General features: G+C 35.4%; 1 protein-coding gene across 3 annotated transcripts; it reads right to left on the bottom strand.

Annotated features, from left to right (window-relative positions):
* Nucleotides 1-6,594: 6,594 nt before the first annotated feature.
* On the bottom strand, nucleotides 6,595-10,781 carry LOC113724905 (uncharacterized). Of its 3 annotated transcripts, XM_027247794.2 has the most exons (3): nucleotides 10,576-10,772; nucleotides 10,440-10,498; nucleotides 6,595-9,562 (listed from the first exon to the last, which is right to left on the bottom strand). In XM_027247794.2, the coding sequence occupies exon 3, from the start codon at nucleotides 9,397-9,399 to the stop codon at nucleotides 7,099-7,101; it is 2,301 nt and encodes a 766-aa protein (XP_027103595.1). In that variant the 5' UTR covers nucleotides 9,400-9,562; nucleotides 10,440-10,498; nucleotides 10,576-10,772; the 3' UTR covers nucleotides 6,595-7,098. The 3 variants fall into 3 exon arrangements, with proteins under 3 accessions (XP_027103595.1, XP_027103594.1, XP_027103596.1); XM_027247793.2 differs by lacking the exon at nucleotides 10,440-10,498 and having other exon boundaries at nucleotides 10,576-10,781; XM_027247795.2 differs by lacking the exon at nucleotides 10,440-10,498 and having other exon boundaries at nucleotides 6,595-9,533.
* Nucleotides 10,782-13,789: the final 3,008 nt, after the last annotated feature.

The raw sequence follows: 13,789 nt of genomic DNA, 5'->3' as shown, positions 1-13,789 counted from the left end.
ACAAAATGGGCTACCAAACCAAGTTTTGTGTGCATCACGGGCACGCAAGCATCATGTAGAAGGTCTGCATGAGCATTTCATGAGGAAAGGGACGCCTAAAGGCTAAACACGGGCAAGAATGACCACCATGTAAACTACCATGATGAGCTAGGAGCCTAGGACAATAAAGACATTCAATTCAATCGTGGACTATTGGGAAGATGACAAATCTGTGTTTTAGAACAGGTTCACTAGAGCGTTCTATGATGGAAGGGAAGGAGGAGAGCACGTAAGGTCGGGTGAGACATCTGTTTAAGCTACCATAAGCTAGTAGGGGAGTGGAAAGACGAAAAAGTTACTAATGTTTGGAGAAGTTCTTTTCATGTCCTAAAAGCCTAAAACAGGTAAATTGGGAGTCTATTAATCCTATAAATTTGGTTGTTGTTCTTGATAAATAATAATAATAATAACAATAACAATGATAATAATAATAATAAAATTAATTTTATATACACTAATAATGATCGAATGCATTATATATGTTAAAAATTTAAATTATGTATCATATATTTAATATTAAATATATGTATAGTGTCAGTATATATTAGATTTATTCATAATAATAATAATAATAATAATAATACGGCAACGAGTTGAGAACATGGTGTAAGGAAGTCAGGAACGCAATCAATTGGACGTCCTTAAACAGAAGAACCCAGTCTTGAAGACAGTGTGTGTGTATGTGCTTGTTGGTTGTAACGGTATGACAGGTTAAATGTCGATTCAGACACTTCAGAGTCGGCGTCGGGGACTAAATCTTTCAAATCCCAATACCCGAAGCGCGCCAGCAGCCGCCGACTGCGAGAAAGAGCGGATCCTACAGGCTCTAATCCTCCTAGGACCACTACACAGGTACCATCTCAACCGGTGGTTGGCACAGCTGCCACCCGGTCTCAGATACGCTTGTGAGCCTGGAAGAACTTAGAGGAGAGGGTTTTCAGGCCCAGTCAACAACACGGGGCCTATGCAAACCCACGTGTGCTGGAACCTCTCGCAATCGAATACGTGTTCAGTCGAGTTTGGTGAATATTGAATTTGAATCGAGTTCGATTTAATTGAATTCGAATTTAAAATATCAAATTCATTAGTTCGCGGGCAACTCTCGAGCTCGATTATATATATATATATATATATATTTTTTAATAGTAAAATATATATATTCCTAATATTTATTATTTATTTAAAAATTATTATTTTTATTTATTTAAAAAAACTAATTATTTTTTTATTTTTTTATACTCGATCTCAAACTTGGCATTTTAAGTTCGTTGGGTTCAAACTCAAGTTCGAGTTTCGTAAAATTAACTTAAGGTTCTACTCAATTAGATTAAAGTTCGACTCGACTCGACTCGTTTGCACCCCTATTCGAACCAAAAGAAAGAGTAGTACAAATACAGGGCTGCTGCTGGTCGGACTGAAAGAGCCGTGATGTCCATGCGGTACTGATGTCCAACACAGCTCATTTACGATGATTCACCTAAATCCGTTCACTAATTAGTGAATTTGAGTATGTAATAAATTTTGAATGGATTTATTTAATTAAATTCATTTAATAAATATTTAGTGGATTGACTTGAGTCATCCATTTATATTTATTTAAATGCGATTGTACATTTTCTTCTAAAAAAAAAGTGATTATACACTTAAACTTAATTTTTAATGAATATTAAACAGATAATTTGAATTCCCTACTAATCTAATAATAATAAAATATCATTATTTCTTATCCAAAAATAAATAAAATTTCAAGTGAGTCATAAATGAATAATTGAGTGCATTCATACTCATTTATTAAGTGTCTATAAATGAGTTGAATCATTTTAACCCATTCATTAAATAAATATAAATAAATTGATCCAATTATATTCCTTACGTGATTGCACCCAATTATGACCGTCCAAACCTTTTTTTTTTTTTATAGGGACCGTCCAAACTCGGCCACTCGGCCCCTCTACCACGCGTCTCTCTTGTCAATACTTAAACTAGATTCCATGCGGCCCTTTATTGCTGCTCCGAGGGAGATGAAAACGAACGGCAACCCTCCTTTTTTTATTGGTTTGTTCCTGCTACCGTTAGTATTAGTTCCTAACCTCGCCAAAATAATAATAATAATAAAGTTTGGGATTCTCTGCCTGTGGTTGCACATAACCGTTCATGATTGGAATGGAGATGAATAAATTTAAATTTAGATGGTTAAGATTAGATGCTAGATATAATTTTCAAAAAGTGACAAAATTTGCTAAATTTTTGCATTTTTCTGTGATTATGTTATACTATCCATCTTTAGAGCGCTAATCTATTCTACACTAAGGGGGAGGGGGCAGATCTAAGGAGACCCAGGGACAATCCGAAGGAGACTGAATGATGACCGGATCAAACGGGTGCACAACACACTCGCCTGAATTTTTTAAAACAAACCACTTAAATATGGCATTTTGATGGGAGGCCTCCCATCCCACCAAGCTAGATGGTGGCCATCAGACCCAAAGGCCGGTGATTCTACATTGCTGTACTTGTATCCACGTTGTTGTATCGTGCAATTAAAATTCACCAGATTGTAGAAGCCCTCGATCCGCCAAAAAGACCAACCTGCCGCCAGGTTGCTAAATTGCGCCGGGCACACCAAACCCAAACAACTCTTAAAAACATAAAAGAATAAAATCCAGTTGAGCTTAACAAGACGACGGTATCGGAAACTAAAAGAAGATTACTAATTGGACGGAAGAAGATTTAAGAGCCAAACCTGTTGATAGTTTGATTTTTGTTTTTGTGCAGGATGGCTTTATTAGAAAAACAATATTGAACGATATTGGGAAAAAGAAAGTGGAATATCATATTCCAGCATTGCTAAAAACCGGTGAAAGAGGAAAAGAAGAAGGGAGAAGAGAAGGAAACAAGCAGATGAGCGGGGAAGGGCATTTACAGATAGTGGAAAGGGTTTAAGGGTTGGAACTTGGGAAGATTTATTGTCTTAACTGTCAATTTTTCGAATTTATTTGGTCAAGATACTCGTCATCCTTTATTAACACCCAAAATCAATGTGATAAAAGACAAGTTGGCCATCAAAAGGGATTTAAAATCCTTTTTAAACTGTAGGTCAAGATTTAAACCTTACACCATACAGTTAATAAAATTCAAAAAAGTGTTTGTCTTCCCTCTAATCCCTTGTACAATCCAATTAGGTTTCCCCTATGCTGTTGATTTACATTAAAACAAAAAAAAAAAAAAAGTGATTTAGATCGATGATACATCAATCGATGAAGATCTTAAAGAGGCATGGTATATACCATTATGACAGTGACTGCGATTGACACCAATAATTGTGTATTGTATTTCCTTAAGAATGCGTTTGGATTGCGATTTTTCAAAGCTACATTTTCAGTTAACACATTTTTCAATCACTTTTTTTAATTCATATATATCAAATAGTTATAGTAATTTTTTACAAAAAAAAATCCACAAAAATGCAATCAAAATAAAACAAACTGCTATAAGACCAAGATCAACTAAGAGTTCCATTTTGACCATAGTGCCTGGTCCGACATTTTATAAGCCTATTAACTACTATAAATATTGGTCATTGTATCAGTTGTATATATGACACCTATATACAAATCCCCACTTCAACGTTCTCAGAGAAATCAGGCAATGTTTGGGGAAGGAATGGGAGTGCAGATTTCAACAGACATGGCGAGAGGGCAAACATAAGTGTAGATGGTCAAGCAAAGCTGAGCTTAAAGCTTGAACTGGGTCCCAAAGTCTTCGGAACCCTCTAATTGTTTTAGAAAACTTTTGACACGTGATGTAATAGGAGCGGCATCCCCCTCCCCCCGCTTAATTTGTGCATAACGGGCTGATGGCTCTCCGTGGACCCCGAAAAAAAAAAGGAAGCTTCTTTTGGATTTAAAAAAAAAAAAAGCCTCAAATGATTTGAAATTCACTTAAATGGATCTAATTGTTTTAATTGCTTAAAAGTGATCTGGATTTGTAATTCAGTAATTATCTAAATATATTTTAAATATTAGAATAATCGGTGAATTATAAATTTAAATACCTCGTAAGTAATCTAAATAACTAGAAAGATTTGAAAGAATTTCAAACGTTTCGTCAAATTCTTTAATTTAACCCCTTATTTGGTACACAGAAATGGCTAGAAAGAAAAGGTCTTTTCTGGATTCCCATTCCTAAAAAACTTAGGGAAAGCCTTTCCATCTTTATCCTAAAATGGCTAAATAGTAGAATGTCATATTTATCCTTATAAATTGTTATACTACATCATGATATCCTAGACTATTTGTGAGCTAAATTAATATTTGAATATAAGTTTTCATAATAATTAATTTTCCTTGTATTTAAAAATTTTTTTGTACTAGAAAACAAATGTTTTAAGATGCTTTATTTTTTGACTTTTGAACAATTGTGCAAGAATTTTTTTGAATCTTATCAAAACTGAAAATAAATTAAATATAAATTATAATCATTTGACTTCATGTAATTCATATTTTACATTATTAATTATGTTGCTAGTAACTATAAAATTTTAACTTTAAAATCTATATATTAGAATGAATCAAGTATTACAATTGAAGAATTTTAATATTAATTTTCATTTATTTTTGAAGTAAAAGTATCTACATTTCACATAAGTATACAAATACTATAGATCAAATAAAATGAAAAGCAATAAGATGTATTACGTCCTATAAACTAATTTAGGGAAATTAAGTCAAATTTGTATTTACTAGTATTTTCCATTTGATATCTAAACGTCGATTACACCAAATATTGAAAACCGAGTAAACATTCAATTTTGACTTTTTCACCAAACTCTGGAACAATAAATTCTTTTTCCGCCATTCTAGGAAGAAATGTATTTTGGATGGAAAAGCCTTTCCATTTTGAGCATTCTTGCGTACCAAATGAGAGTAAACGCGGTCTAAAAGAGTAATGAGTTTTACCTAAAAGGTATCCAATAGGCTTTTCCTAATATAAGAAGAGTCTCCCATGTTAGTTCTTTGGAAAATATAGACTCTGTATGGATTATGTGTTTTTGAACCTATGTTTCGTAAATTTTACTGTAACAATGTATATGAAAAATTGTTACTATAGTTATTTATGGGAGTGTTTTTAAAATTTCAAATATTGTTGTAATACTTTTAAAAACTTGAAAAAAAAAAATTCCAAACCCACCACCACCCTTCCCCTCCCTCCTCCACCGTTGAAACCTTGTAGCCCCTTCCCCTCTCTTTCTCTCTCTCTTCCTTAGTTTTACCTCTCCATCTTTCTCCTTCCTCCTTCTTCTCTTGCCTTGTTCCTTTCTCTTCCTTCCCTCCCTTTCCCTGCCAAAGGTCGCTATCTGCTAATCGCAGCCAAAGGGAGAGGATAGGGGTTTGTGAAGGGGAAGGGAAGGAAATAAATAAGGTGGCACGGGAAGGAAGGGGAGGAGGGAGTGAGAGAATAGAGAGAAGAGAGGAAAAAGGAGAGAAAGAATGAAAGAGGAGAGAGGATTGGGAGAGGCGACAAGGGTGGTGATGATGGAGAAGAGGAAAGGGAAAGGGATCGTAGGTGGTGATGGGTGAAAAAAAAATAGAGGTGATAGATTTTAGTTATTTATCTATTTATTTTGTTAGTTGTATTTAAGGTTTGTAACAATTATGTCCTTTTAAAAGTGTTCTTAAGAGTGCATTACTGTGGCATTGTATTTGGTATACAAACCCATAGTTAAGTTAAGAAGGTGGCTAAATGCTTGTCATTGTGTGTAATCATATAATAAATTAGATGAGCTAACAAATGCCTGTGGAGCCCGTCATTGTTATTGTAGAAGAAAATCCGTACTTAATTTTCTCAAACTCTGATTGTAGGATCCTGGTTTTAGTGTTCATTTAATAGTCAAATCTTTTAAATCCAAGTGCAACGTTTCTTGTAGGATCCTGATTTCACTAAATCCAAGTGCACGTTTCTTGAATGTTTGATTAATTTGCAAATGCAAAACCTGAAGCCATGTTATGAAACCCGAACTACTATTTCAGCCATAACATCACGTGGCTATGGCCTATGTGTGTTGAGAAGATTTTAAGTTCGTTCTAAATCCACCTTCACAGTCTCGCTTGCGAAAGGGTCCAACCCAGAAGGAATCTTTATGGTTTTAATTAATTCTTGGGCAAAAGAAAAGAAGGCGGATTCCTAAAGGACTAAGGTTCTGTTTAACAAGGTAAGTATGTGACTTATATGGCACCTGGAATTTCAATGAAGAAAGAGCAAAAGAGCATTCTCAAGTATGAAATATGTGCTGGGAATGGATGAATTCTGACAACGCATGCGTCTTTGCTGAGCAAGGTAGAAAAGTGCACAGGTGGTGAACGAACAAAGCAGACGGAACCTGCACCCTAGTAGGAAAAAAGGGTTTAAACAGCAGAAGAACCTGCACCAGAGTAGGAAAAACTGTCTACTTTAGCTCTAGAGTAAAAGACAATAATAAAATGTGATCTACAGAGCGGCAATATACAAACAAGATCCACATCATGTCAGAATGAAATGGAAGGAAGCTCACGAATCTTGGTCCCAGTTCTTGTAGTAGTCGGGAACTAAAATCTTTTGAATTTTCTAAGGATGGCTCCAGTAACGAATTACAAAAGGGAAAAAACAAAAACAAAAACAAAAAGTATAGACACATCTGCAAAAGGCATATGCTACAGTAAGTGATTACCCTATGAACCTGATGGGAACTCAACATCACTGGTTGAGTGAATTCACTTTTCTGTCAAAAAAATGGTGTTAGACTCAACTTGACGATGGGAAGGATAATTCCCGTGAGTCCCCCCGGCTCTCAGAAATTCTAACGCAGGTAGAATAAATTTGTATTTCGCTCTCCTCGCATCGTGAGCATCAAAATTTAGTAGTATGCTGCTTCAGCGACCTACACAAGACGTCAATCCCATTGCTATGGTCTAAGTATCATTTATAACTAGACTGGACATAATTGCAGCAATCCCCACATGCTGCATAGCCCTTAAACAAAATCTGGGACAATCTTTGTTGCTCTGGTGGGCTACTTTCTTCTTACTCTTCTTTCTTCACAGCTTCCCCAATCTCTACCTTCTCTTCTTTTTCAGCTTCAGAAGCCCTGTCAGCAATTTCATCTGCCCTAGTGCCTGGAACATTCTGCATGACCTGTTTCTGAACCTCAGAGTCATCAGTTATAACCTGAAGAAGATCCAATGGGGTAGCCGCAGGGTCCAGCTCCAGGCAACCCTCAGGGGCGTTTTGAGCTTCTTTACCTGTAAGCTGGTAATTTGGGACCTGATGTGAGAACCGAAACATCTCCTCTTTAGGTATTTTCATTACCTTTTCTGGCTCCAAATTTGGAAGAAATACCGTCTTGAAACCAGCAACCTTGACTAGAGGCGCAACAGACACACCTCGTTCCTCATCGTAGTCAACAAGCACTACCATCATGTCATACTTGTGTATCAACTCCTCAGCTGTATCCTCGTTCCAATCAGGGGACCAATTTTTATAGAGTGCCCAAACTTCTCCCTTTTTGGGAAATATGTGAACAACGCCGCGTACTTTTGACCACTTAACCTTGTGGGAAAATGAATTGATGGACTTGTTGATTTCATATCTACCAAGTCTGAACTCCCCACATGTTTTATAGAAACCAGAACCAATCCAGTCCATTTTACCAAATTCATTACTGGTTTTAGAGTTAAGCCAGCTAATTCTCAGCTTAAATGGATTCCTTGATATCACCTTATTAACCATAGCATAGAAACGAGGCATGCCATCATCGTCATCATATGCAGCCCAAACCTCATTTTCTCCAAAGGAACTCTCTGCCCTGTCCTGATCAAAATCATGAAAATCAGGATCTGGGACATTCATTGCTTCTGCCACAACATGTTCTTCATCAACGTCACCAGCAGTGGGGGTACCAGCACTCTTCTCTGCATGGTCAGCCAGTCGGGTAGCAGAAGACTCACCAGACCCACTTAGATCACGACCATGATCATTCCTGGAGTTTCTTTCTTTTTCTTTCTTTGTATCTGTCACCTTCATTTTCTCTGTCTGGACAGCTTTGCTTGCATTCTGTGATCTCCATTCAGTTAGTTTCTTTAATATCTCCTTGCGTGCCTTTGCCATTAGCATGTTCCTGTTTTCAACTGGAGTCAGTTCTCTCATGCAGTTGGGCTTACTGTAAGCAAAAGAAAAACCATGAACCTTATCATGTTCAAATCCAGCTTTTCTTGGTGCTGATGTACCAGCAAAACTGGAACCACCATTTACTGTGGTTCGGTGATATGCCGTGTTTGCTCCATAACAATAACCATCATCATCTAGTCGTGTCTTTTTGTAAACCCTCTCTCCATCAAAAGCAGAATTGTAGCTGGAATTTCCGTCCCACCCTGCAGCAGCAGCCTGTGATGCATCACGCTCTCTCTTCATTCTCTCCTGTGCCTGCTGAATGACATTGGCTGCTTTTGCTGCAATTGAAGGATCTGTGCTGCCAACACTACCAGTCCTAGAAAATCTATCCTGGGGGGAGTTTGCTGTATAAGTCGGCGACTGAAGCCCTGCTGGTCCAGGTCCTGAATCCTTAGCAGAAGCAGTAGCATTTCTTCTTGGATCAGATAAATTACTAGGAGCTGCATGATTACTTGAATTTTGATGCCGATGCCTTGAAGCCAAGTTCGATGACTTGGAATAATTGAAGGGTGGAGCAGTCTCTGATGCATAAAAAGCCTCATGACAGTTTGGACAAAGAAGAGTGTGGTTGAGATATTGTTTAAGATATTCATAATGCATCTTGCACCGATGACAAATAGTCCAAAAAGTATCAGTTCTCCTAGTGTTCTGTGTCTTGGGAGCTGAAGTTGTCCTGCCTGAGTGATTGTGGTAGCCATTTGATCGTGGAGGTTCAGATGGACCACTAGCCTGAGTTGGAACTTTTTGCTGAAATCCTTTTGGAGACCTCCTCATGTTGTATGCTAACCTCTTAGACTTGTCAGATAACAAGCTCCAGGCCTCGCAAAGAAGTTTAAAGGCACCATCAGCACCAACAGATCTATTTTTATCAGGGTGAAGCAGGAGAGCCAATTTCCTATACTGCTTCCTTACTGTTTCATCATCAGCAGAGGGATTTACTCCAAGTACACCATACCAATCAACTTCTCCGCTAATCTTGTTTTCAGCAGAGATATAAACATCAATGGTTGTCAACATTTGGGAAAGACCATCAAGTCCAGGGTATAGACTTTGAGCTTTCAAAGCAAATTTCTTAGCACCAGTGAAGTCCTTGTTCTCTAGCTTCCCCTCAGCAATGGTTTTCGCTCGAAGGGCCTCGTCTTTATTGCACTCCATGATTCAACAATATGTTTCCAAATGGCTGCTTCTATACTCGGTGTGCCATGAATGGCAGTCAAAAAACACAAAACCAACAAGCTTCTCAAGAAAAAAGGATCATTTGTTTGAAATAATTGATATCCGATCCCACACTGAAAGAGGAGGTTTTGACAATCAACACCTGAAGTACATAATAAGACAAATGAAGGACAATAGAGAAAATAACCTTTGGACCGATAAAGTACCAAAAACAGAGTACTAGAAAAAGAGGGAATGCATATCCAGCCACAAAATACAAAAACTAAACAAAGACCCGATGGTATAATCTGAAGATTAATCAGAAAATATCCGAGTTAAGTAAATGCATTTCCTATAGAACTCTAACCCCACACCACCCCTTCCCCACAGGAAAAAAAAAAAAAGAAAAAGGAAACAGAAACCCAGAAAGTATCTCCTGAGGGGTTTTCCAGAGAATCATCGAACTAATCAGAGTGAAGGATGAACTCTGATTCACTTGCATTATGTCTAACATGGTTACCTAACATGATTTCCAATGCAAAAGATTACGAAAACAGAATTTAATTGTGATAACAAAATGCGGTCATCAAAGCACTCAAGCTATATGAAAGCCACAATCTTTAACCAAACATTGCAGAATGCAGCAGATAACTATCCAAATGCAAGGACTTTTGTTTCACTAAAACAACTCAGCTCATAAAATCACAAGAAAAGGACTCTAAGTATCCCTGCAACTCTCTTCCCTATACCAAAAGCACTTAGGGGAGGGGAGCCAAAAAAGTACTAGCAATCGGGGAAAAACGAGAGAAGCATATCTAAGTACCAAATACAGTACTAGTGAAGTATCCTTCAAACTCGAAGTATCAATTCCAGAGAAATACAAGTAGCAAAAATGACAATAATCAGCGAGTTGATTTGCATAAGCACCAATTACTAACCACAAACAACAAAAATTAAATGGATCACCCATCATAATAGAAGACGAATCATATTCAAATTACGCAATTGGAAGTGGATCTGAAGAATTAGCGATGTCTAACCGTCGAATTGTACTGTTCATATTGAGAAAGATAATCACCAGTGAAAGAAATAGAAAACCCTAGAAATCAGCAGGAAGGTTATAATTCGCGTAACAATTGGGGAAATGAAAAAAAGACGAAATTTTTGAATAATTACCCAGGGTATATGAGCACGTGAATCGGCAAATTGTAGGTTTTTTTGCAGGTTGTTGAACTTGGAGGGATTTCCCACCAAATTGAAATGGAAAAAGACCCCCAAGAACTGAAACTTTCGGTCAAAACCCCTCAAAGGCCAGGAAGAACTCTCAAATACCCCCACAAACCCCCAAAAAAAGAAAATTCTCCAATATTTGTTGGAATAACAGGTAGGCAATAGGCATGGGCTTGGTTTTTATACCTTGACCCACTTTTGATTTAACCCTAACCATGATTCTTTAACCGTGGTTGAAATATGACCATGGTTACTTTTTTAACTCTTTGAATTTGGAACCTTTTCAGGCTTTTCTTGATCATTTTCCTTTTTCTTTTTTCTTTCTTGAATTTTGTTTTTTGAAAATATTATTTGCATCCTATTTTTTATTATTTGCACTCCTATCATTTGTTTTGTCATATGATCTAATAAATGAAAACTATATGATTAACAAAAATGGACACTTGGCATCATTTCTTTTTTACCATGCCCTCATCTTGTTACTTCATTCGTTATATTGAAAGTATTATATTTTTCATTTTGAAATGTTCCAAAATGTTTGTCATTTTACCAAAATCAAAATTACTTTTGATCTCTTTTTTCAATGTTGTCTCATCCTTTATCTATATTTCATACTAAGTTCAAATTTGAAATTTGAAATTTCAATGGTAATTTTGGAGAAAAATCTATTAACATCACTATGAAGCTAATATTTTTAAAAAAATTAAAATCCTAAAATGCAACAAACAATTTGAGACGGAGAGAGTACGTTTTAGGAAGGAAGAACTAAACTAGGTTATATAATAGACTATTCTACTTTAGGAGTGTGATTGATAAAACTGAAGTTTAAAAACTGAAACTTGAAATTTGAAATGTAAAGTGTGAATTCATTAAGTTATTGAATTGTTAAATATCAAATCCGATACATGTGAGTGTATATCACATTAAGTGATAAGTGAATTGCTTATCACTTATTGTTAAGAACAAGTTTTATCGAAGAAATTCAATATCATTTAATTAATTTAGATGTTCAATTTTTTTACTATCAAACACGTTTGAGAATGTTAAGTTTTGAATCAATAAAGTTAAAATCTTGATTTGGATTATCAAACAAATTTTAAAAATAAGGGAAATTCAACTTAGTTATATAAAGGGATGCAGGAAAAAACCCATTAGATTAAGGCATTGCATTGACACACCATTTAGGTAACCCGTGGGGTGTGAGTTTAAACTGACAATCTAGAGATCATAGAGGGATACTAAAACCCTTTGGAGTGAGTGGATAGCACAATCAAAGGTTTGTTTGAGTTCGATTAAATTTGAACATAAGTTGTGGTCGAGTAATTCGAATATATCGAGTTTGATTTCCATATTATACTACTCGGGAAGCTTGTTAGCTTATCAAGTATTTACGAACATATCAATTTTTACCACTCTAACTCGATTCAAATAAAGTTTGGGATCAAGCACTTGTTCCTCGTATTCTTCTTGGACAGCCAACTTATCCTTGATAAGTTAGTTGGATTAAGTGGGACTAGTTGTACTAGTATTAAACTAGTTTAATAATCCATGTAAAGTAATATAAACATAATTCTAAAAAGCAAGAAAGTATAATTCTAAAACCACTAATTTTTTTAAAACAGGTTGTGCATTATTTGTAGAAACATTATAGGTCAGAGATTTGGAATTAAAATTGTAGAATGTGGAGATTTTCCGGAAGTTTTGAAGTTCAGACCGTGGAGACTTCCAAGTCGAAGTTTGGATATTTGAAATTCTAGAGCAAATGACAGAAAAGGTCACTCAACTGTTTAAATTACACCGTTTAGTGATGAAACTTTTTGTTTGGTCAAAAAGGTCACCAAACTCGTAAAAGGGTATTTTTTTTATTATTTCATTGAAATTCGGTGTTAAGATAGTCAGAAATATATCTACACGAGCAATACACAGAGAATTTCAAGGGCAAAAATGTCTCACATCTATTAAAAAAAAGATTAAGATACTTTTGAGTTTCCAAAATTTACTAATTCTCTGCAAACATCAACTAAAATTTCTAAGAATTGTTAAACATTATTATCATAATCTGGAGAAAAATACTCCCTCCGTCCCACTTTAATAGTCATGTATTCTTTTTTCATCTGTCCCAAATTGTAGTCCACTTTCCAATTGAAGAATGTAGTTGTATTTTAATTTTTCTAAAATATCCTTATTCAATGTAAGTAGTTGTTACTATAAACCTACCCCATTCAATGAGAGTTGATTCTTTTTTTTACCATCAATTCAAGTTCCCATAAAGTTGTACCATATTTAATGTAAGGGTATTTTAGAAAAATAGCAATCTATATTTACTTTTTCCAACAAGGTTAACTACTTTTTCTTAAACTGTGTGAAAAAAAAAATAGGACTATCAAAGTGGGACAGAGGGAGTAGTAAAGTTTGAAAATTAAAAAGGCCCTTAATCTTTTTTTTAGTATGTGCCTAAGTTTGTAAGATATTTTTGTCCTTGAAAATCTAAACAAACTGCTCACGTGGATCCATTTTTTTTAGTATGTGCCTAAGGCCATTGTCGAGTCCGTTGCTGTGAGATTTCTTTCTACGATGTAACTTAAGTTCTAATTTCAGGATTAACCATCCCACCGTCCCAAGAAATTTGGGTCAAAATGTTGAGGTTATAAGTTGGGGGCGTAGAACGAGTGTGTTTCTAGTTACATGCCTGTACATGCTTTTCATAACCTTTACTTTTTCTTTATTTCTTTTTTTTTTGGGTCTGGGAACTCATATTTGATTTAGAATCTGATTCGGATCCTCAATTCTGAATAAGTTAATTTAATTTTGAAAATTTTGCAAATGAACAACTCTTGTATAGATTCCTACCAAATGATTGAAATGTAAGTTCCATGGAATTAAAAAAAAAAAATCGACTAGGATTTCTATTATCTGTTGCAAACTAAAGAATTCAAATAATTTAGATATGAGTATCATATTAACAAGACATTAAATTAAAATATTTTGGCATTCTTAAACCATAAGTCTCACCAATAACGAGTGATATGCCTAAGAATAAAGGATACCAAATTTGAATACTACAATAGGTGCACAAGTTGTTAGTATCATAATATATATATATATATATATATATATATATATATATATATATATATATATATATATAATCCTTATTCTT

This window comes from Coffea arabica, chromosome 2c (assembly GCF_036785885.1).
Source record: "Coffea arabica cultivar ET-39 chromosome 2c, Coffea Arabica ET-39 HiFi, whole genome shotgun sequence".
Taxonomy (NCBI): domain Eukaryota; kingdom Viridiplantae; phylum Streptophyta; class Magnoliopsida; order Gentianales; family Rubiaceae; genus Coffea; species Coffea arabica.
The sequence above is the reverse complement of the archived record's forward strand: the minus strand, read 5'-3'. Positions and strand labels throughout refer to the sequence as shown.

What these genes read in the sequence shown, in the direction of transcription:
- LOC113724905 (XM_027247793.2), bottom strand. Translation starts at nt 9,399, where the DNA reads ATGGAGTGCAATAAAGACGAGGCCCTTCGAGCGAAAACCATTGCTGAG.